This window comes from Xenopus laevis, chromosome 4S (assembly GCF_017654675.1).
Source record: "Xenopus laevis strain J_2021 chromosome 4S, Xenopus_laevis_v10.1, whole genome shotgun sequence".
Classification (NCBI taxonomy): Eukaryota; Metazoa; Chordata; class Amphibia; order Anura; family Pipidae; genus Xenopus; species Xenopus laevis.
This window is the reverse complement of record NC_054378.1, coordinates 13,988,099-14,013,826: the sequence shown is the minus strand read 5'-3', so window position 1 is coordinate 14,013,826 and position 25,728 is coordinate 13,988,099. Positions and strand designations below refer to the sequence as shown.

The window sequence follows — 25,728 nt, the reverse complement described above, 5'->3', positions numbered from 1 at the left end:
TTTCTCATGGGGGGGGGGCTCATCCTGTTCCCTGCCTCTCACACCTCTTCCCTGCTCCCCATCCCTCCTTCTGAGCCGCACTTTCACACATCCCCCCTTCTCTCTCTTATTCCCTCTTTTTCCCCCTCCCTGCTGCCTCCTCTGCTCCCTCCCTGTACCCCCTCCCTGCTCTCCTCCCTCCTGCCTCTGCTGCTTTATTTCTCCAGCTTCCCAGCTCTGGAGGCAGAATATCTCAGTGCCCTGGAAGGACACACAGACGTTTGCAAGAAGACTGCAGTGTGGTGCTTCCCATTTGCTTGAACCCCCTACCCCTCCTTTCAAGGCTTTCTCCCCCAGCAGAAGAGAGAAGCACACTGCAAGACTTGGCTGAGACAGGGAAACCCCAGCAAACGATTTAAGGATTAGATGGGGGAGATGCCAGATCTGGAGGGGGTGTCTATGTAAAGATGTTCAGAAGAAGCGACTGCTGCACCCACTCCAGGGATCCATTGCTCCCCGTCCCTCTGCGCCAACAAGAAACCGGAGAGGTAAGTGGACTGCGGTGCTTGGCAGGCTTGGAGGCAGCACAGGGCTGGCCAGGGATCTGGTTGTGGTGGGCTTCTTGTGGGTTTAGCAGAGATGTGGGTGCCACAAGATGCCCATGTATTTGCATGATGTGCCCAGATAAGGGGTTTGGATGCCGCTGTCGGCTGCACATGGCTATTTCCTTAGGGAGGGGGTGGCACATTCTGAGCGGCCACTTGTGTCAATAAGTTGTGGGCACGACAACTGTCTCTCACTCTCTGCATCTTCTCTCCCTCTCTCCCTCTCTCTCTCTCTCTCTCTCTCTCTCTCTCTCTCTCTCTCTATACATCTTTTATATCTATATGTCTCTTCCTTCCTTTATACCCGTCTCTCTCTCTCTCTCTCTACATGCGTCTGTCTTCCCCGTCCCCTTCTCTTCTCTCCCTGTAAACACATTTGACTCTCCCTCTTCCCTAAATAATAGTTATATGTATCTCTGTATACATCTCTCTCTCTCTGTATGTGTGTGTGTATATATATATATATATATATATATATATATATATATATATATATATATATATATACCTGTATATAAATCTCCTCGTCTTTCTACATTCTCCTTTTCTATGCATTGGTGTCTCTCTCTATTTCTTTTTCCCCTCTCCCCCTCTATACATTCATCTCTACCTCTCTATACATTTCTCCCAGTCTCCCTTGAAACATGACTTCTTTCACCTTATCTACAACTTTCTCTCTCTACACACATCTCACATCTCACTCTATATTGTCCTTTATACAACTCTTATTTCCCTTTATCTTTCTCTCTCTATTAATATGTTACTTCCCCTTTCACATCTTCTCTCTCTTGTTCTATATGACTCTATTTCTCTTTATTATTCTCTCCCTCTATACGTCTCTCACATCTCTATACATCCCTCTCTGCCTCCCTTTTTTGCATCAGCCCCCCTCTATACATAGGTCTTTCCCCTCCTATATACAGTCCTTTCTCTCCCCCTTACACACCTCTCTCTGCCCCTTTATGTAGTCCTATGCTTCTCTATACGTCTCTCTATTTGAGACTCCTCTGTGTCCATTCTCCCCCTCTATATATCTGCTGCTCTCTTGTCACTTCTCCCCTTTTCTCTCCTATTCTTTGTCCGTCTCTCTCTCTCTCTCTGTACCCCATATCCATCTGTCCTGGTCTATTTGCCTGGTGTGTATATGTGCCTGGCATCTATATTGCCTGGTGTGTATATGTGCCTGGCATCTATATTGCCTGGTGTGTATATGTGCCTGGCGTCTATATTGCCTGGTGTGTATATGTGCCTGGCGTCTATATTGCCTGGTGTGTAAATGTGCCTGGCGTCTATATTGCCTGGTGTGTATATGTGCCTGGCGTCTATATTGCCTGGTGTGTATATGTGCCTGGCGTCTATATTGCCTGGTGTGTAAATGTGCCTGGCGTCTATATTGCCTGGTGTGTATATGTGCCTGGCGTCTATATTGCCTGGTGTGTATATGTGCCTGGCGTGTATATGTGCCTGGTGTGTATATGTGCCTGGCGTCTATATGTGCCTAGTGTTTATATGTGCCTGGCGTGTATATATGTGCCTGGTGTGTATATGTGCCTGGCATGTATATGTGCCTGGCATGTATATGTGCCTGGTGTGTATATGTGCCTGGCGTGTATATGTGCCTGGCGTCTATATGTGCCTAGTGTTTATATGTGCCTGGTGTGTATATATGTGCCTGGTGTGTATATGTGCCTGGCGTCTATATGTGCCTGGCATCTATATGTGGCTTCTTATGGATAAACAGTGGAGTTTCATGGAGGGGGGATCCACTTTCTGCCAAAGAATTTTGGCCCCTCCAAATCCAATGGGGGAGGCACAGGCTAAAAGGAAAGACTAAATGGGCACCTACTGACCATTTCACAGTTACCTGAAAAGCATTTACATTCCCTGGAATGTCCAACCTGTGGCCCTTCTAGTTACTGTTAAACTACAAAACTTGCAGATTGGACACCCCAGTGCTACGCAGAGTCTAGAATAGCTTAGAACTTAGAACCAGTCTATTGAGTGTAGCAGTGCCAAAGTTAACTGCACCACCTGCTGGAGGACGGGACAGTTTCAGATGAACTGTTTGTTATAATGAAAGGGTCTTTGAGTTGTTTCTGCCAGTGGGAGGGGTCTAGTGCCGGAAATCCCCTCATTCATCAGTATGTGGCAGGTAGGGGCAGCTGCCCTGGGCCCCGTACTTGAGAAGTAATGAGGGGCCCCTGCACTGATGGCAACATTATTTGTTTTTATTGCAGCGAGGCACAGTGCCCATGTGTTTCCCTTAGTGATTTACACCACATTTTCACAGGTGCAGAGCCCAGTTCTTGCCCCATAAATATATATATCACTGCTGCATCAGTGTGTTCCTAATAACCTGCTTATTGCTCTACACTGGGAAAAGGGAGTGGGCTCCTTAATATTGGGGCCCCAGACTGGCTAGCTTGGTCCAGGACCCATAACCACTAGGGACTGACCTGCAAATATCTAGCTGTCTGTTCTGTTTGTATCTGTCTGTCACCTGTTTTCTATCTTCTGTCTCTCCATCTTTCTCTACCGATGTATCATCTATCTATCTATCTATCTATCTATCTATCTATCTATCTCTCTATCTATCTATCTATCTATCTATCTATCTATCTATCTATCTATCTATCTATCTATCTATCTATCTATCTATCTATTTATCTATCTATCTATCTATCTATCTATCTATCTATCTATCTATCTATCTATCTATCTATCTATTATCTATCTATCTATCTATCTATCTATCTATCTATCTATCTATCTATCTATCATCTATCTATGTGTCTTTCTTTCTTTCTATGTACTATCTATCTATCTATCTATCTATCTATCTATCTATCTATCTATCTATCTATCTATCTATCTATCTATCTGTCTCTCTTTCCATCCATCTGTCTATCTATCTATCTATCTATCTATCTATCTATCTATCTATCTATCTATCTATCTATCTATCTATCTATCATCTATCTATGTGTCTTTCTTTCTTTCTACTATCTATCTATCTATCTATCTATCTATCTATCTATCTATCTATCTATCTATCTATCTGTCTCTCTTTCCATCTATCTATCTATCTATCATCTATCTATCTATCTATCTATCTATCTATCTATCTATCTATCTATCTATCTATCTATCTATCATCTATCTATCTATCTATCATCTATCTATCTATCATCTATCTATCTATCTATCTATCTATCTATCTATCTATCTATCTATCTATCATCTATCTATCTATCTATCTATCTATCTACCTACCTACCTACCTATCTATCTATCTATCTATCTATCTATCTATCTATCTATCTATCTATCTATCTATCTATCTATCTATCTATCTATCTATCTATCTATCTATCTATCTATCTATCTATCTGTCTCTCTTTCCATCCATCTATCTATCTATCTATCTATCTATCTATCTATCTATCTATCTATCTATCTATCTATCTATCTATCTATCTATCTATCTATCTATCTACCTACCTACCTATCTATCTATCTATCTATCTATCTATCTATCTATCTATCTATCTATCTATCTATCTATCATCTATCTATCTCTGACTTTTATATAAAAGAAATCAGGTATAAGACCAGTTATCTAGCATGCTTAGGGGTTTATTTCCGGATAACAGATCTTTCCTTAATATGGATCTTCATACCTCACGTCTACTAGAACATCGTGTAAACATGAAATAAATCCAACAGGCTGGTTTTGCTTCCAAAATCTTAGTTGGGATCAAGTACAAGCAACTGTTTTATTATTACAGAGAAAAAGGAAATCGTTAAAAAAATTGGATTATTTGGTTATAATGGAGTCTAATTATATATAATAATGATGGAGTCTATGGGAGATGGATATTCAGATTACGTGTTTATGAATAAAGGATCTAGTGATGGGCGAATTTGTCCCGTTTCGCTTCGGCGAGAATTTCACGAATTTCATGTGAATTTGCGCCTGGCGAATATATTCACCCATCACTAAAAGGATCCCATACCTGTACAGAATGTATACCTTGGTCCTATTTTGAACAAAATCTTGTGCTTTTTTTGGTGTAAAACAAGCAACCCATGTTTATAAACGCAGCCATAAAAAATAACAATGATGCTTCAGGATTTTTGTCAGCTTATTTCAGCCGAATGCAACCCCAAATGCTCTCTTTTATAACGACTGTAATTGGGAAATAGAAAAATAAAGAGCGAGAGTTTCCCTTCTTTGCTCTCAGACAATATTCTATTTGGCAGGATTTTATTGCCTTTAGCTTATCTAGCCCAAAAGGAGGTCAAAGTACTAATAGGACTTCAAGCCCTTGTGTTCGCTGGCTGCAGTTATTTGGAGTACAGTGTATTATAGCTTACGTAAAACAAATATATATCCAATATGCTAGGGCTTGTCATTGAGTTTTCTACCCATCCAACCCCATGTTTAGGAAAAGTCAAGCCCCAGGTTGCCGTCTCAATTTTCAGGACGAATTGGCACAAGGAGCTTCACTTTTTGCCTGCAAAACCCCCCCTCCCCATTCCAATTTGGTAACATTTATCACCTCTGATTCAATGTGATGCCTTTTGTAATTGGTTGGGAGTTTGAATCTTCATTTATTCATTGCAGGATGCTTAATTAAATCTGTCTTCACGGATTCCCATTTCATCTGTATTTCCTTATCACTAAGCCTTCATTACTGGGGCCGCTATTCCCTTTCCAGCCTATCGCTGAGGCCTTAAGCTGGGCACGAATGTAATCACTCACTATTTTGAGGACACAGGCCTTATTGGTTGGTCGGTATGGGTTTCTAACAGTAGCAAATTTGTTACGATTTAAACTCAGGATACATGGGTTGCTGTGGCATGGTGTCACCCTATCTGGTAGGGTGAGCTCCAGTGCAGATAGAATACACAGCAGGAATGTTACAATTAGGCATCAGCAATCAGGGGACATTAATGCATTTGGCTTCATCATTAGGGTCAGACTGGGAATCTGTGGATTCTGGCAAATGCCAAAGGGGCTGCTGTAAGATGCCACAGACTATTTATTGGATCTATGGGGGGTTATTTTATCCCCGCTGCTACTAGGCACCCTCTCTCCCTACTATACCTAGCATCCCACAGTCACACTCCCCTCCCAGAGACCATTATCCCACTACTACTATAGGCACCATCTCTCCCTACTATACCTGCTATCCCACAGTCACACTCCCTTCCCAGAGACTATTATCCCACTGTTACTATAGACACCATCTCTCCCTACTATACCTGCTATCCCACAGTCACACTCCCTTCCCAGAGACTATTATCCCACTGTTACTATAGGCACCATCTCTCCCTACTATACCTGCTATCCCACAGTCACACTCCCTTCCCAGAGACTATTATCCCACTGTTACTATAGGCACCATCTCTCCCTACTATACCTGCTATCCCACAGTCACACTACCTTACCAGAGACTATTATCCCACTGTTACTATAGGCACCATCTCTCCCTACTATACCTGCTATCCCACAGTCACACTCCCTTCCCAGAGACTATTATCCACTGTTACTATAGGCACCATCTCTCCCTACTATACCTGCTATCCCACAGTCACACTCCCTTCCCAGAGACTATTATCCACTGTTACTATAGGCACCATCTCTCCCTACTATACCTGCTATCCCACAGTCACACTCCCTTCCCAGAGACTATTATCCCACTGTTACTATAGGCACCATCTCTCCCTACTATACCTGCTATCCCACAGTCACACTCCCTTCCCAGAGACTTTTATCCCACTGTTACTATAGACACCATCTCTCCCTACTATACCTGCTATACCTGCCACAGTCCCCTCCATGAAGGTATTATTTCTATGCTAACAGGCATAATTTACTCTAATGACCCTGACGGAGACCTAAAGTCCTAAAGTAATGATGATGTATTGGCTAAAGTGAGTATTTAGTTAAGTTTCTAGAAAGCAGAATGCTGTTACAGAAAAATAATGAACAGAGTGTGGATTTTATTGTAAGAGCTGTTGATTCGGGAGTCACTCATGAGAAAACAGAGAACCCAGGTGCCTTCCTTGAGTTATGATTAAGAAAGACAAGAGGTCCTTTGTTTAGACTGTGGAATCAATGAGGCAGAGAGCGAGGAAAAGAGAGGTAGAGGTTATTGTACATGTTGGTACTAATAATCTTGCTACTGGTGCAGAGAGATAAGTGGTGTAGACCATGTCCTACCTTAAATGTTTCCCTACTTGTTAGACATCTTGGCAGTTGTTGATAGATGCTGTAAGACTTTATTTATTGGTGGGCTCCGTTATTTATGGACCAAACTCTTCTGCTGATCTTGAAGGTTTTGCCTGTTCTTTTGTGTTGAGGTTAGAACTTTAATGAGGTTTGGCATCCTGATATTATGTGTTACATCTGCCATCTCACCCTGTTGATCAGTCTTACCTACACCCTCATCTTGCTTTTTTTGCCTACGAGACTGTTAGTATAGAAGGACTATGAGCTCTCCTAGATACTCCTTCAAAGCCAAGCATGAAGGCCTATTAAATTCAGATTTCAACTGAAAACTAATTTGTGGCCCTTGATGTTCCTGGAACTATGTTGAACCAATGTTTTTCTAGCACTCTAACCTTGATGGAGATTGAACCAAAAAAGTCAGACAGCCACTGTTTTAGACACACAGGATTCCTAGTGAGTTGTGAATAATCTCATGGTCCGTGTAACCAGATGGAGGGAACTGTTCAAAATGATGGAAATTGTATAGTACTCTTGGCCATTTAAGGGGAGATTATGCATGTTTATTGATTATAAACAAGTTTCTTCTAAAACATGTTTCAGTCATTTCACGTGATAGTTTTGATGGACAACTGGACTGAGACGAGGTTTCTCTGCACGGAAGTCTCTTGGCAAAAGAACGGAGTTGGGTTGGAGTGGTTAGGGCAGATCAGGGGTGATGTATTGTTTGGCAGTTTATAAATGTGGTCTAGAGCTATCAGGAGTGCCCAGGGCTTTGTGACCCATCAGTTGGTTTAGGATCAATTATGCAAAACTATTGCCTATTGCAGGAAATGCCAATGAATTAATGAAGATTCGGGGGAGTAATAGAGCTGCACACTAAGTGCGCGGCAAAAAATGTTTTACTTCCTTGTTTTGTGAATTCAGGTTTCGGACAGGCACAAGGATTCGTCTGAATCCGAATCCTGCTGAAAATGACCAAATCCTGGCCGAATACCGAACCGAATCCTGGATTCGGTGCATCCCTAGTTAATATACTATAATTGTCCTTTAAGGTTCAGGCTCAAAGCACTTACCTCCAGGCCAGCTCACCTCCTAGGAACGATCAAGAGATTTGTTTATCCATCATGAATAATTGACTTTCAGGGCAAAATGTGCCATTGGGAAGTAGAGGAAATCACTAAAACGTCAGTGAAGGCCAAGGTGTTAATTACTGAAGATTTCACTAAGCCTGATATGAAGGGAGGTGCGATAATCACTAAATAAGCCACATACACACAGGGACTCCAACTACGCCCGAGTCATTAGGGTGATAATGATTTAGTCTGGGATCTCTTTGCCATGTAGGGAAACATGAAATAAGATCTTATATATCATTAGCACCCCAACGACATGGGGTTAATTGACATATCTTTACATTACTCATTTCTAAAGCGCAAAGCAGCATGCAAGCATGAATCCACCCTAGTGGCATGACAACTCAGGCTTATAAGATCACTTGTAGCCCCCAAGCCAACAATTGGACTAGTTGGTACTAACTGAAGGAGAAGATATGAAGCTGCAGGGGGTCAGGCTGGTGGTAAGGGTAGGCAAGTGCAGTAGTTGAGGGGGGTCCTGAGCAAATTAGGTGGAGGAAAGATAGACCAGGGGAAGTGAGTGACAGCAGGGATGGGAGGAGGGTAGCGACACTGGGGTGGGAGGTGGTGGGTGCAATTGGGCTGGGCGTGGTCCATTGGGGGTGGCCAAGCCAAATAATTTTGCCTAGGGCGGCAATGCTGCTTGGCTGGCTCTGGCAGGGGGCATGGGTGCAGGGAGGTTTTATAATGACCCAGAAATTACATTTAAATTAAATTATCAGCCCTGAACAAGATATTTCAGGCCATCATTTTGACCCCATAAACCAGCCAGTAAGCTGCTGACTCGACCTGGAGCCACTGTTGGCCACATATGGCCAGCCTTCAGCTGCCAAACAGCGTACTGCATCTACTACAGGTATGAGACCTATTATCCAGAATGCTCGGGTCCTGGGGTTTTCCAGATAAGGGATCTTTACCTAATTTAGATCTCCATACCTCAAAGGAGAACTAAACCCCCAAACAAATGAAAACCCCTACCCACTACACTCCAGTGTCCCCCCTCCCTGTTCCCCGCACACAGGTGTTCATACCGGTAAAGGTAACAAAGTCTTTAATTACCCCTCGATGCAGAGTCAGCGCAACGGAGCTCACAGGCGCCATCTTTACCGCTTCCGGAGTCTTCAGTAAGTAAGCGACTTATAGGCGTATGCGCAGTTGTAGCAATTTTCCAGTTCCGAACAACTGTGCATGCGCCGACAGCCACAGAAATTGCTGAAGGGACCCGAAGATTCCCGAAGTGGTGAAGATGGCGTCCGTGAGCTCCGCTGTGCTGAATATGCATCAAGGGGTAATTAAAGGCTTAGGGGCATTTACAGGTATTAACACCTGTGCGGGGGGAAGAGGGAGGGGGGACTATGGAGGGGAGGGGAGGGGTTTTCATTGGTTTGGGGGTTTAGTTCTCCTTTAAGTCTATTTTAAAAAAAAAGTTAATGAAACCTAATAGGCTGGCTTTGCTTCCAATAAGGATTGGAAGAAGTTGGGATCAAATACAAGCTACGGTTTTATTATTAGAGAGGAAAAGGAAAACAATATTAAAAATTTAAATTGATAAAAATGGGAGTGTATGGGAGATGGCCTTCCTGTAATTCAGAGCTTTCTGGATAATGGGTTTCTGTATAACAGATATTGGTAATGTAAGCACAATGTAAGATGAGCAATTGTTTGTTTGCACTGAAGCTTAGCCCCTGTCAAGGCAAACACTGTGGCAGCTCCGACTTGTATAATGATATATCCAGCGATTGAATTGTCAGTGCACATTATATGAATGTCTTGTTGTAGGAGGAGAACTAAAAGATGAACCATCGTTACTAGTGCTGCAACAAGCTTGTTAAAGCTTCCATCCCCACAAAGCCGTAATTTCCCTTGGTGACAGATTTCCACCCACACTTGCAATATGCTCCAGTGACACCCGCTGAGTCACAAGAACTGACGCCAACCCACGGTGCTGCTACACTAATGGGATTGTTGTGGATATTTGCCTCGTGGGGGGTCACTGACTTGGCTGCAGACAGACCCCTTGGAGCAGAATTGTCATGTGTTACAGAAATTGTGCAGAAATGAGCAGGATTCACCTTGTTTCTGATATTTAGTCCTTCCATCATTCATTGTCAACTTTGAAATATGTTTGTGATTGTTTAAAGGGGATGTAAACCTAAACATAATATGCCTGGTGAAAGAAAACGTAAAATGTCATTCATACATATGGGAAGGTTGCTTATAATGATATTTTCCAAAATTTGAATTTTTGGGTTTCCAACAGTCTCAGACTGGGCTCATTGGGGCTCACACACTCCCCCAGGCATCCTGCCCCAGCCGCAAAACCCCCTCCACCTCTGCACCCCTGGGCCGCAACAACCCCCCCCCCATGTGTACCTTTGCTTATCTTGTTGCTGCCCCCATTGGGGCCAGGGGAAGTTTTTTTCCCAATGTCCCACCAGCCCAATCAAACCCTGGTATCAAAACCCCTTCAATTACCCACCTGTTTTCAGAACAATGTGGAGTCTTACAGTATAAGGGAATGGACACACATGGGATTTAGAAACTGAATACAATAGTGTGAAAGTTCCAAATTATGGAAAGGCCATCTCCCATAGACTCCATTTTATCCAAATAATCCAAATTTTTAAAAATGATTTCCTTTTTCTCTGTAATAATAAAACATTAGCTTGTACTTGATCCCAACTACCGGTAAAATATAATTAATCCTTGTTTATAACAGACCAGCCTATTGGGTTTATTTAGTGTTTACATGATTTTCTAGTAGACTTAAGGTATGAAGATCCAAATTATGGAAAGATCAGTTATCTGGAAAGCCCTGGGTCCCGAGCATTCTGGATAATAGGTCCCATACCTGTATCAGCCTTCAGAAAAGCATAATCAGGGAAACAATATGAATGGATTTCTTCCCACACTCCAAATAAATACAGGCAGGTTTGTTGGCTCCTGATATAACTGTCCCTGTGGGTGTTACTGTGTTCGGGGCCTTAGAGTGTAAGCTCCACTGGAGCAAGGATTGATGGGAATGATGTTTAATCTCTGTAAATTGATGAAGAAGATGTTGGTAAAATAAAGCATAATAATATGCAGTGGTTTGGGAAACACCATCCCCAGAGAACTCTATTGTAGCCACATTATCTTTTAGGATATTATCTGTTAAATGTGTTTTGGAGAAAGTATATGAATATCCATTAGAAATAAGAGCCACTAGAGAACATTAACCGAATAGGCTCTACAGCAACGTGTTGCCAGCATTAAGCCTTATTTACAACCACAAGGACAAGTGTGGTGGAAAATTGACATATGGTCCATTTACAGTATATAAAAGTGGCACTATATTCACCCTGCCGAGTGTTCTGGGGGCATAATATAGGAACTTTTATTGCTTTTAACATGCCTTGAGTTTTTATATATCTATATATATATATATATATATCTATATATATATATATATATTTATATATATATATCTATATCTATCTATCTATCTATCTATCTATCTATCTATCTATATATATATATATATATATATATATATATATATATATATATATATATATATACTGGCACTTTATTTATACTGTTTTTGTTCAGAGGGTATTATATATATATATATATATATAGATGTGTGTTGGATCTGGCACTGTATTTATCCTTCCATGTGGTCTGGGGGCATTATGTATGGAATTGAAACAGTCTTCACCCTTCCATGAGTTCTAGAGACATTACATATGCAACTGCCACTTTATTTATCCTGCCATGTATTATGGGGGTCATTATATCTGGAACTGGCACTGTATTTATGCTGCCATGAGTTCTGGGGGGCATTAAATATAGAAATGGCAATGTATTTATACTGCCATGTGGTCTGGGGGTATTATATATGTAACTGGCACTGTATTTACCCTGCCATGAGTTCTGGGGGGCATTATATATAGAAATAGCAATGCATTTATACTACCATGTATTCAGAGGCAAAGTACCCATGGATCTGGCACTCTGTTTAACCCACCATGTGTTCTGGGGGCACTATATATAGAATTGGCACATTATTTATCTTTCCATGAGTTCTGGGGGCATTACATATGGAATTTGCACAGTATTAAGCCTGCCGTGTGTTTTGTAGGCATTATATATGGAATTTGCACTGTATTGATCCTGCCATGAGTTCTGGGGGTATTATATATGGAATTTGCACTGTATTTATACTTCCGTGTATTCAGGTGGCAAAATACATATGAATCTGACATTGTATATATCATGCCAAGTGTTCAGGGGGCATTGTATATGGAACTGGCACTGGATTACCATGCAGGACTCTGTATATAAAAATTCTTTTACAGAATTAAAGGTAAAATTCAGATAATCTGGCCAAAGAAAAAGGTGTGAAAGGCAGAAAAAGAGAAAAATCTTAAAAGTAGAAAGATATATAATAATAAATGAACTACAAATTCCGTGATCCAATCTGGTTAAAAATGACAAGATTTGTAGGACTGAGAGTAAGAGAAATCACCAAATGCACTTTAAGCTCATAAATAGTGGAAGAAACAATAATGATATTAATAAAGCAGAAAGCACCGGGACAGGTTAGAATAAGTCATTTACAATGTTAAGTAGTTTTGTGGGAAAACCTGTCACGGTTAAAAAAGGAAAATCATTTTGTAGCGACACACTACGCAATCCATTACAGGAACACGGATAAGCCACAAGAACAGAAAAATGTGATTAAAACCGATAAAACGTTTGCCCTAATGGGCTGCGATTTCCCCGCACCTTGATATAAGCTAAGCTGGGAAGAAGTGATAGATCTCATGTTCGTTTACTAAAGAGGATAATGAGGAGAATGACTAAAGAGAGAAAGGTTTGGACGCTGTGATCCTCATTAATTCATTTGCAATTTTTTTTCGGAAATGCCAGTGTGGAGCCAAAATAAACGTAAACCCCCCTTGAATATGGAGTCGGACTGGCCTGATAGGAGACTGGGGAACGTCCTGGTGGGCCCCAGTGAATCCCATCAGCTTTTGACAGCTCAACCCGCAGTCCCGCGTTTTTACTGGAAAGTCCCGACTTACTCTGCACTGAACAGCCAGAAAAAGAAACAACGTTTCTAACTTAATTGACTTTTGGCAGAGAGCTGAACAGCTACCAGGTGCAACTAGGATACTTTGTAACAATTTTGTGATAAGCAAAGTAATTGTAACAATTTAGATAAGTAGGTCCCTTGGGGAAAGTTAGACTCTCAGTTTAGACTCTCATTAGCAAGACTGTAATAACTGGAAAAAAAACACAGAAATATGTTCAAACTTTTATAACCTGCCAAATTTTGTAAAATGAACATGGTAATTAGGGGGTGTGGCCTCAAAAATTGGCATGGTAAAAAAATTCGCAAGCTACATGCGCCATATTTTTTTGTCCCTCTTTTTATTTCCAAAAACGTTGGGAGATATGATTTAAGCAGTTGTCTGGTTGCTAGGGTCAGTGCCAAAACTAGGGGTAGGCAGAAGAAACACGTGCCTAGGTGGTCAGCGACCTCCCCATTTGAAAGCTGGAAAGATGTAGAAGAGCAAGGCAAATAATTAGAAAAACTATAAAATATTAAATAACTGAGACCAATGGCAGAATTGTTAGGAATAAGACATTATATAACATGCTAAAAGTTAACTAAAGGTGAACTACCCCTTTAATGTAAAACGCGTTAACATAGGTGATTTGGACAGAACGCAAATATTTATTTTTGGTGCTCTGTGTGCCTACACCCGTAGCTGATAAATGCAGTCTGAGAATCTGTCACAATTTTAAGCAGCCTAATGGTGCATAGAGTGGATACTAGGGGCCTAGTTTTCTGATGGGCTCTGGGAGACCCAGGCCGACAACGCTTGAATAAACTGCCGGCCTATTATATTGAATGTGTGTTCTCTGGAGTACGTTGACTGCATACTTTAATCAAATAGATCTTACCATCAATAAAAACAGAGGCCTGTATGTTATTCGAAGCAGCCCCAGATAAATTCAAATGCCAATAATGCCATTTAAAATCTAATCTCACCTATGAGGGTATGGGAAATGCTAAACGACTCCCCGAACTATTAGTGCGAGCAGGATACTCTTATTATTATTATGGGATGAGAGAGCCTCTGCTTGCACCACAACACATGCAAAGAGGGAGATTTTGGATAAGGGTGGGCTGTGATGCTAAGGGGTGGGGCTATGGCGCGGTGATCGGCAACTGGCCGATCACCGTGTCATTCATGGGGAATCCTGCCCGGTTTTCCTTATTTTGAAAACCAGGCAGGAAGTTTTGACCCGGGCAGCCCTTCAAAATACCAGGCTGTCCGATTCAAAACCGGACAGATGGCAACTCTAGATTTCAGGGTGGAGGTTGGGCAGTGGCCCCTAGACTCGGGTACCTGGTGTGCCCTGTGTACCAAGGGCTGCCACCTGTCCAGATTTTACCTCCCAAAAATCTGGGTCAAAACTGCCTTCCTAATTTAGAAAACGGGGCAGGATTCCCTAAGATTGACACATCGATTGGCCAATCCCCAAGTCATAGCTCCGCCCATCTACCCAGCCATGCAACATCACTGCCACATCCACAACGCGATTGCCCCGCCCGAATACGTTATTGGCCCGCCCCTGCCTGGATCTCCCAGCAGGGAAAGGTAGCAACCCTATGTGTACCCCAGTCCAACATTGGTACTTTCAGCATCAGACTGGGGGACCTGGGTCCACCGGGGCTGCTGCCTGAGGGCCACCACTCCCCCAGACACAAAGCCCCCTGCAGCCCCCCAGCCTGAGATGCAACCCCCCTCCGATAGGGTTGCCACCTTTTCATTTCCGGTAAATTGGGCAGGGGGTGGGGCGAATGATGTCAGAGAGTTGATGTCGGGGGATGGGTCTCATGATGTTGGGAGAAGTGTAAATGATGTCAGTGGTGAGACTGATGATGTGGCAATCAACGATTGGCAATAACATCAATGTCCTGTCCGGATTTTCTAATTTGGAAATCCGGATAGGCAGTTTTCACCCGACAACCCTTCCAAAAACCCGACTGTCCGGGTGAAATCCGGACAGGTGACAACCCTACTCCGGGCAATTCTGCCCAATTGGTTCATTGACCTTTTCAGTGCCAGCGCGCTAGAAGAGTTAAATTTCCGAGTTGAGAAACGGAAATTAGGCTCTTGTAGTTACCAGGAGTGGCGTTTTTGCCGCCTCTGGCAACCGGGGGGGGGGGGCGCTGCTGCTTGAAGCGAGTTTCTCAACTCGCCTCATTGGATCGCCCCTGACCCTACTCTCTGCCCTCCCCACCTACCTTCTTCCTCTTGTGGGTGTGCCGAGGGCCAGGGAGAGAGGTCCGAAGCCGTGGAAAAAGCTTCACACAGGGAGTGGGTCTGGGACAAAGAGGCCCACGCAGGGCCGTTCCTGCCATGAGGCAAGGTGAGCACCTTGCCTCAGGTGGCAGTGAACGGCCAGTTAGAAGGGGCGGCAAAAAGCCGCCTCCTGTAACTTTAAGAGACGAATTTCCGAAATTCGGCTCTGCTAGTGCAGAAAGCGTAGTACTCGCTCATTGCACTAGCGATACCGCCCCTTTTGACCCGCTCAGACGCTAAACTTTTAAGCGCGGAGCGGGAAAGGGGGGCAGCATCGAGGTTGCTGCCTCAGGCGGCAGAAGCCCCCGGATCGCCCCTGGGTCCACGAGGGCCTGGGCCCACTGGATTTTTTCCTGGTGTCCCACCGACCCAATCCTACTCTGGGTGCAAGTATCAATGTGCGCTCAGTTTCCATCCATTTGTGCTTTGCACATGCAACTCTAAACAGTGGTGTGACTACTGGGGGGCAAGAGTGTTAACTGCACCCTTGGGGCCACTGTAGACACCGTGGTGCAACAATGGAACATGCCAGTCACATATTTGCATGTTCAGAGGAAGGAGGGTTCTAGGCCATTAGGGGCCCAGGTGTAAATTTAGCATTGGGGCACTGTGGCACAGATTGCTGTATTTACACCACTGACCATAAGTGAGACTGAGAAAGTAATTGATGTTTTCCAGTAGCATAAACCCAGGTAGTAGGTGCTCAGTATGAGACGGCACACAGGGTCTGCCTGAATAATCCCCCCTACAAAGAGTGATTGTGAGCACTGTACACTATACAGGGTGTAAGTGTAGTTAGTGTTGCATGCTGTGATTGGCTGGGGTTGGGGAGTGCGGGGGGCCCTTCCAGTCATTCTAACACTGGAGGTGGAAATTTCCCAGTCCCTTCTGGCTGTTCCTGTTGGAAATATGTACCAAGCAGATCTGTTAGGACTTTGCAGACTAAATACAAAATTTTTGCCCAGCTCCACCTGAACTAAACAAGATTCTTTATTGACTCCTGGAGTCAGAGACCCACAGACCATTACAGAGCTGATTACACAGTAGAGACAGAGAGTAGTTTATTTCTATCCCCCCCTCCATAAAGAGGGGCACTGAATATAATGCAGGCGTATGTTTATTTTAACTGTGCCACGGGGGGACGCAGCAGATTGCATGGCTAACAGGTACGCAAAGTAAATCTGCTGGCAGAACTAGGGACTAATTACTGGCCTGAGACATATGGAGGAACTCCCTCTGCTAAAGAGCTTACAGTCTAATAAGGCCTATGGGGAGGCATTCATTATCAACTCAAAGGGGAACTGTTACCATATACAAAAAAAAACACTTGAACCTCACACTTTGCTGTTTACATCCACTGTAAATGTGTAAGCAAATCATAGCACTGGTAGCGATATGGGATCAGTTATCCAGAAACTCCAAACTCCGGGAAGGCCGTCTCCCATAGACTCCATTTTGATCAAATAATTCTAATTTTTAAAAAAGATTCTGCTTTTTCTCTGTAATAATAAAAAAAAAGTACCTTGGCTTGTATTTCATCCCAACTAAGGTAATGCCATCCTATTGGGTTTATTTAATGATTAAATGATCTTAAGTATGAAGATCCAAATTAAGGAAAGATTCCTTATCTGAAAACCCCCCAGGTCACAAGCATTCTGGATAACAGGATACCTGTATTTTACGGGCAGATCTAAAATAATGCATAAACCTTGCCTTAAAGGGGTTGTTCACCTTAAAATGAACTTTTAGTATGATGTAGAGAGGGATATTCTGAGACAATTTGCATTTAGTTTTTAATTTTTTATTATTTGTGGTTTTTGAGTTATTTCGTTTTTTATTCAGCAGCTCTCCAGGCTGCAAATTTCAGCAGTCTGGTTGCTAGGGTCCAAATTACCCTAGCAACCATGCACTGATTTGACTGGACTATGGGGCAGATTCCCTAAAGGGCGAAGTAGCTAACACTAGCGTTAATTCGCTAGTGTTACCGCCCGCAGAGACTTCGACGATTTCCTAATGGGTGCAGGTGTCACTTCGCTAGCGAAGGAGATAGACGCTAGTGTTGCTTCGCACTCTAACGCCAGGCGAATTATCACTCTAGCGAATTCACTAAAATGTGGATTTTACTGAACATTACCTCATTCGCTAGACTTGCCTTTGCCAGCTCAGACCAGGTGAAGTGCAATGGAGTGCATAGGACTTCCTCAATTTTTAGTCCCAAAAAATGCTGGTGTCTTTTTCTTTTTTCTGAGTGATAGCCTGCAAAGGTCCGTAAAATTTTTTTTGGGTAACCGGGTTCCCCCCTCCATTTTCTAACATAAGGGACATTAACAATACACTGGGCTCATGTGTAGGGCATTATAATAACTCTATTTTATTTATTAAGGTTCCCTGGACTTGTGTAATGTAATGTATTTGCTGCAACATAAACGTCCATGTAACTTTATCATTTCCCACCGTATGAAAATTGAACAACGCTAGTGCATCTTCGCTTTGATTGCCGAAACACCGATAGCGTAAATTGGCCAGCGTTTGGCGTCCTGGACATAACTTTGCACTTTAGTGAATTAGCGTTGTCCTAGCGAATTTTACGCCTGTCGAAATGTTGCAATGGCTGCGAAGCCGTCGCAGGCAAATTTTCCCGGTAAGGGAATTTGCCCTTATGAGTAGGAGAGGTCTGAATAGAAAGATAAGTAATAAAAAGTAGCCATAACAACACATTTTTAGCCTTACAGAGCATTTGTTTTTTTAGCCGGTTTCAATGACCCCAATTGGAAAGCTGGAAGGAGGAGAAGCAGGCAAATAATTCAAAAACTATGAAAAAGAAATAATGAGGACCAACTGGAAATCTATTTAGAATAAGCCATTCTATAACATACCAAAAGTTAACTTAAAGGTGAACCACCCCTTTAATCTCCCCTGTTAGCGCCCCCTAGTGCTTCAAACATACTGTAATTAGTCCCAATTTATTCTCCAGTGGGAAAACTCACTATCCTGAACACCCATCGTTTTCTAATATGCTCCCCAGCTGGTGACATCACAGGTGTGTTTATTATGAATAGGATTCTTGTTTCATGGCCAAACCTGGCTTTTTTTGCCACCAATGTAGATTTTTTCCCGTCGTATTCTGCAATTTTGCATCTATAACTCATGGGCTTGTCAACAAGGATTGATGCCCTCTTTCAGCTACCGGCTTGGATTATCCACATCTGCTATGGGGCGATGTATTCTTCTGTCTCTGGGGAGAATGGCTTCCGTGCCACTGATGAGCAAAGATGGAGCTCAGCTGTCAGTGGGATGCTGGGAGATACAGTTCAACAACATCTGCTGCGCTGCCAGTTCCCTGCACCTGTTTTGCATCATGTCACACCAACCAATATGAAATATGATGATCACCGAGCTTTATTATCCCTCCCTGACATTTCCAGTTTCATTTTAGATTATAAGGTGGGTGTGCTCAGGCCATGTCTATCTATGCTCCTCCCCATTTTATAAGCCACTCCCCTTCCAGGACCAAGGCTCATGCCAACCTTTGGGAATACTCACAAACGCCCACTTGTTATGTGAGAAGGATAAATTATTGTTTTCTGGTCCTAGAAATAGATCTATTTTTGGATATTGCCAGGGTCTGATTCTGAATGTGATTGGGAATCCAAATGCGGTTTTTCCTCAAGGAGTTATAGTTACCGACTGGTGCTGGATGTAATACTGCACTCTATACACTATATCAGGGTGACTGTTACCCCAATGTTTCTATATATCTGTAACCTTGTCATGAGCTAAGGGGACCCAGCCTGAAGGCCAGTTAGGGGGAGATTTGGGGTGAGTGCTTATTTGTGCCCTGGGTACCCCTGGAACTATAGCAGGGTGACTGTTACCCCAATGTTTCTATATATCTGTAACCTTGTTATGAGCTAAGGGGGCCCAGCCTGAAGGCCAGTTAGGGGGAGATTTGGGGTGAGTGCTTATTTGTGCCCTGAGTACCCCTGGAACTATAGCAGGGTGACTGTTACCCCAATGTTTCTATATATCTGTAACCTTGTTATGAGCTAAGGGGACCCAGTCTGAAGGCCAGTTAGGGGGAGATTTGGGGTGAGTGCTTATTTGTGTCCTGAGTACCCCTGGAACTATAGCAGGGTGACTGTTACCCCAATGTTTCTCTATACCTGTAACTGTGTTATGAGTTAAGGGGGCCAAACTTGAAGGTGAGTTAAGGGGAGATTTGGGGGGATTGTTTATTTGTACCCTGGCTACCCCTGAACCTATATAAGAATGATTGTTACAAATGTTGGACAATAAACAGCGCCTTGAGTCTTAAAACCCCTGCATTAGAAGGAGGAAGGGAGTAACCAGTTAGGGGGAGATTTGGGGTGAGTGTTTATTTGTGCCCTGAGTACCCCTGGAACTATAGCAGGGTGACTGTTACCCCAATGTTTCTATATATCTGTAACCTTGTTATGAGCTAACGGGGCCCAGCCTGAAGGTCAGTTAGGGGGAGATTTGGGGTGAGTGCTTATTTGTTCCCTGAGTACCCCTGGAACTATAGCAGGGTGACTGTTACCCCAATGTTTCTATATATCTGTAACCTTGTTATGAGCTAAGGGGCCCAACCTGAAGGCCAGTTAGGGGGAGATTTGGGGTGAGTGCTTATTTGTGCCCTGGGTACCCCTGGAACTATATCAGGGTGACTGTTACCCCAATGTTTCTATATATCTGTAACCTTGTTATGAGCTAAGGGGGCCCAGCCTGAAGGCCAGTTAGGGGTTGATTTGGGGCAAGTTTTTATTTGTGTCCTGAGTACCCCTGGAACTATAGCAGGGTGACTGTTACCCCAATGTTTCTATATATCTGTAACCTTGTTATGAGCTAAGGGAGCCCAGCCTGAAGGCCAGTTAGGGGGAGATTTGGGATGAGTGTTTATTTGTGCCCTGGGTACCCCTGGAACTATAGCAGGGTGACTGTTACCCCAATGTTTCTATATATCTGCAACTGTGTTATGAGTTAAGGGGGCCAAGCTTGAAGGTGATTAGGAGGAGATTTGGGGGGGGATTGTTTATTTGTACCCTATGTACCCCTGAACCTATATAAGAATGACTGTTACAAATGTTGGACAATAAAGGGCGCCTTGAGTCTTAAAACCCCTGCATTGGAAGGAGGAAGGGAGTTGTGAAACTAAAAAAAAAAAATGCAAACAAACATTCCCCTACTCCAAAAGCAGTCAATTGTAGCCCGTAATTGCTATTCCTGTTGCCAGGATACCGGAATAAAGATTTAAACTGCTTCAAACCATGTGGAAAACTACTCATGAATTGGAGACATTTATAAGGGAGAACATACATATTCAGCCGGGGGTTCCATGCGCTCAGCAATGGTTTATTGCGGCTGGAGATGCCAGCAGTTATTCTGCCTTATAACACGAAACATAAACACATCGCTCCTATCCTTTTATTCTTTATTCCTCTTTTTGTTGCGATCGTTATCAGGATATTAGACGTCCCCTTAGGGACCTTCAAGTCACCGTGATGTTTCATCAATCCCTGAATAGCTCTACAGTCATGCATTTTGCCGACTTAGCACCAAGGCCTGCGTTTAAGTTGACCCCTTTCTATTGGAACAGCTGTGGCCCTTAAGGGAATGTCTTTCCCATGTGTAACAGAAAGTCTCTTCTCATCCATTTTCCTTTCCTTAATCAAACCCTGTTTCTGCTAATTGCCCGCCTTGACTTGTTCCTCTGAAACTTGGGTATTTAGAAGAACGCACCATAATCTGATTGGTCACTGTGTTCCTTGAACCCAGGGAATTTCCTTTACTAGAAATAAAGATCATGCCTTTTGATATTTTATTTTTCTTGCCTATTCTTTCTATTGGCACCACATGTCCTTTTTGACCGGTCAAGCCGAGATGTTGCAAGACGGGCGGCGACCCTTCAGGTACCAGATGAGATTGAACTTGCTGTAATTCGCTTCAACCATGTTGTATAACTGCTGTTTCTGCTTAAAAAAAAAAAAAAAAAAATCATTAATGCATACAGAATGGAATGGCAACGGGGACCTAATGGTGTGAATGATATAATCAATGTGGCACTTTGTCTGCACAGTACATGAATGTTTAGCTGCCACGCTGAAAGTATCGCTGAAATAATAAGCAGAATGGGTCACATTGAATGCGATGGCTAATAAACCAATAAATAGACGATTGGACACAAAAATGCATTGTGGGCCTGAGAAAATGCTTTCCAGAAATAATACTAGTGGGTTTATCCTAATACATGTTGGATCTTTAATGACTTGGTCTTTGGTCTAGGGAGTAATAATAACGGCAGGAGACTAAAAGGCTGCTTTGGGGGTCCAGCAGTGTAGAGAACCTTACTAACCAAAAAATGATTGAGGCCTGATAGTAGAGATGTAGGCCAAGATCAGTGACTAAACAAATAGCACATTAGGAGACAGTTTAGAAAGGCAAGGGGATCTACACCCCCCAAAATAATTGCTATACATGTACTTGGAGTAGTACTCTCAGCACTTTTACATTAATTTTGTTTTAGTGGTTTCTGACATATGAGCAATATGTGCTTTTACCCCTGTCACTCTTCTATAAACTCTCTGTTGGTTATGCTGAAAGGTCATCAAGAAAGTGTTGAACTGAAGGTCCCTTCATGGTGTGAAAAATGAGTTTTATATAAGTGCCCCTCGCACTGGTCCCAGCATTGGTCTTTGATTTTCTTGAGTTTAAACAGCAAATACAAGGGAATGTTTCCTACACCATGTGTGGCTGGGACTTCTGTAACTGTTGATGCCTCCTCTGCCTCAAATACTTTCTTCAGTGACCTTCTCTACCATTGTCCATCCATCACTTTCTGCAACCATTTGTCTAAATTAGGGCCGGTTGAATTCTGCTTATTTTTCTCCTTCGTTCCTAACTTACCAGCGCTAGAAACAATGTATCATTCATAGTGTTCTTCAATCCACCAATACCACCGCAGACCTGGTCTACTTCCATGAGACTAACCTAGTGTTTGTTTTACTTGCAGTGACAAGTAGAAGATGCCCACTCAAGGATTAGGACAATGGGCCCAAAGTGAAAACCTGACCTGCTGTTAGAACTTGGAAAGCGGTGTGACATTACTGCATCTTATGGTAAGCATGATTTGTTTCTACATGTATGACTGTCATGAATTGCACATTGTAGTATTTTGGGCACGTTGCCGTAGATTTATGTTTGGCTGTGTGTGTCCTTTGCCTTCAGGCCTTTCAAGCTCTACACCAATGTCATTCAACTGAGATCACTATAACACATGATTAGGACAGGTGTATATACTTTTAGTACGTATTTTCCCTTTGCATTTGTCTAGTCGCCATATCAAGAGAGGGCTGTGCGTGTTACTGCAGGTCACACCATTTCATACCATTTCATAAAATAAATCAGTGATACGAGTATCCTTATGTGGTCATTTTAAAGGTATAACAAACGCATATTATTAGTCTTATAGTTCTAGGGAAGGTCCACCAGGGCAATAGGACCCAGCCACAGCAGTATAACTGTAGATCTAACTTTAGTGGTGGTGGGGTCTAGACAAAAGGTGTTGTGTCCTATGGCCTTTCAGTTTTTAAATGGCAACACAACACCCTAGACTTGTAAAGGGTGTTACCATTGTCATATTGGCTTTCTAGCCCTGTTATGCCCAACACTTCCATCTTAACAACAACAAGCCATACCATAACAATTTCACCACTCCACTATTCCAGTGTAATCTTCTAAATGAAGAATACATATAACATATTTAAGACTTAATGTTTTTTTGCTTTGATTGATTTACAGGTACAGAGCCAACAACAGAAAATAAAAGGCTCAATGACTTTTTTCCAGCCATGCAATGTTCTTGGAAGGCTATCATCTTACTAGCCCTGGCCTCCATTGCTATCCAGTACACAGCAATTCGTACTTTCACTAGCAAATCCTTCCCCATGTGTCCAGTTCCTAATCCGGCCAACTGTAGCCTTGGCTTAGACCCCACAGACTCCCCAGACAAATTGTGTGAGGACAATCAACTGCTGACCTCCAATTTTTCCAGGAAGATACATATTCTTATCTTGGCGACCACCCGCAGTGGATCTTCCTTTTTAGGTCAACTCTTCAATCAGCATTCTGATGTCTTCTATTTGTTCGAGCCTCTCTACCACGTTCAGTATACACTGATCCCAAAAATGCCACAGAATAAGAGCCCTTCTGATCGACGAGTTATGTTGGGGGCCAGTAGGGATCTTTTGAGGAGCCTTTATGATTGTGACCTCTTCTTTTTGGAAAACTATATTAAACCTCAGCCTGTAAATCACACAACTGATAAACTTTTCAGGAGGGGAGCAAGCAAGGCTCTTTGTTCCTATCCTGTCTGTGATGCATTAGGGCCTACAGATATCTATTTAGAGGAAGGTGATTGTGCTAAGAAATGCAACAGCTTGAATTTGACACTGGCTACGGAAGCTTGCAAGGATCATGGACACATGGCTATCAAAACAGTTCGGGTGCCTGAAGTCAATGACTTACGAGCTTTGATAGAAGATCCCCGGCTAAATTTGAAGGTAATCCAGCTAGTAAGGGACCCCCGAGGCATATTAGCTTCTCGTAGTGAGACCTTCCGGGACACATACAGACTGTGGAGGATCTGGAGGGCCACTGGACGTAAACCATACAATTTAGATGTTAGCCAACTGACCATGGTTTGTGAGGACTTTATAAATTCTATCTCCACTGGATTTAGCCGACCCCCATGGCTGAAGGGACGATATATGCTTCTAAGGTATGAGGATGTGGCCCGTAATCCTATGAAAAAGATGGAAGAGATCTATGATTTTGTAGGCATCCCGTCAGATGGAAATGTGGAGAGATGGATCCTGAATAATACGCGTGGCGACCTGTCGTCGGCCAGACACAAGTATGGAACTGTTCGAAATTCTGCAGCTACAGCAGAAAGCTGGAGACTAACATTGTCTTATGACATTGTCGAATTCACCCAGAATGCCTGTGGAGATGTCCTAACGCAACTAGGGTACAAGACTGTTGGCTCATCTCAGGAACTGAGAAACATGACCTTCAGCCTAATCGAAGACAGAGCTTTTACGCCTTTTTTGTAATGTCTTTATGTGTTTTATCTCCTTTCTCCGAACTCGTTAATGGTGTTGGAAAACAGAAAGAAGCTTGGATGAGAACAATCAATATATTTTTTTTGATAGGTGTCACCTACACTTACACTTTTTCCTCTCTGGGGAACAAGTTGCACTAAACAGAGGGTTACGTAATCAAGCACATTTAATAGGAAAGAGAAGAGGAGACTGCGCCTCTGATCTTGAAACTTGAAGCCGTTGCCAGTACCTCTAGCACTGAATGAATGCCCCGCATGATGCTAGAGGAACCACAAACTCTTCTACAGCTCTCCAGATAACAGACGTTGAAAGGACCATTAGCGGTAGTGCATTGTATATGTCTTCACAGCGACAGCAGGTTAAACAGAAGGACAATTTTAATGGGAAGACGATGTTCTCTAACAAGGGGTGGGAACGCCGACACATTATCGAGCAGGTTGCCAAGTCCCCACTGTTGCTAGTTTCTCTGGCACAATGTCAGTCGGAGACCCTGTGGGGCTGCAGAGGGTGTTAAATGTTTACAGAAACCAAAACACAAGACAAAGAAAAATGTTGTTCTTTGGGATAATAACGTTATTAGCTGTCTACTCTCCCAGTTGGACACCAGGTGTGGGAATTTGCACAAGTTTTTTCAGATCATGTTGTATTATTTATAAATGTTTATAAACAGGGATGCATTGAAGAGTAACATGGGCTGCTTATTGTGTCATTGCCTTTCTTCCTTTCTTCGGGGGCTGGAGTGGGATATAATAGGTGAAGGGGTGGTAAACCCAAACATTATATATTGCATATATATCATTCCATTTAATCAATGTAGCAGAAGCCAGCTAATTCCCAGACCTGTGCTGTGCATGTTGTGGGGAAAAGAGTCTTGGCTTCTGCTGCACTCCTGTTTCAAGAGTCAGAACCAGCAGTGCAGAAAGAGATTGGCAAATGTGGCTTTCTATTGCAATTACTTATACAGAGAACTTTAAAACATCTTTGAAATGTTTTTAATGAATGTACATTGGAAAGTTGATTAAATTGACATTTTCTCTTATCATTATTCCTGGGTTTACGTCCCCCTTTCCAGATACAGGCAAACTTATTGAAATGCATAATTTACAAATGCACCTGCAATAGCAGGTGTTCTAAATGGGCACAATAGAGAGCCTTTATTGACACTTTTCATTAAGGTTATTGTGTCTAAACATGCTCCTGTATTTCCACATGGTTTTTAATGCTTCCATCCTGCCTTTTCTGATGCATTTGCACCTGGTGACATTGGGGAAC

General features: G+C 42.8%; 1 protein-coding gene across 1 annotated transcript; it reads left to right on the top strand.

The window, feature by feature from the left end:
* The first annotated feature begins 45 nt into the window (after positions 1-45).
* chst1.S (carbohydrate (keratan sulfate Gal-6) sulfotransferase 1 S homeolog) lies at positions 46-25,501 on the top strand. The gene is made up of 3 exons (XM_018260203.2): positions 46-527; positions 22,347-22,452; positions 23,135-25,501. The coding sequence occupies exon 3, from the start codon at positions 23,185-23,187 to the stop codon at positions 24,445-24,447; it is 1,263 nt and encodes a 420-aa protein (XP_018115692.1). The 5' UTR covers positions 46-527; positions 22,347-22,452; positions 23,135-23,184; the 3' UTR covers positions 24,448-25,501.
* The last annotated feature ends 227 nt before the right edge of the window (positions 25,502-25,728 follow it).

Excerpts from the sequence above, each read along its gene's own strand:
- chst1.S (XM_018260203.2), top strand. The coding sequence starts at position 23,185 with ATGCAATGTTCTTGGAAGGCTATCATCTTACTAGCCCTGGCCTCCATT.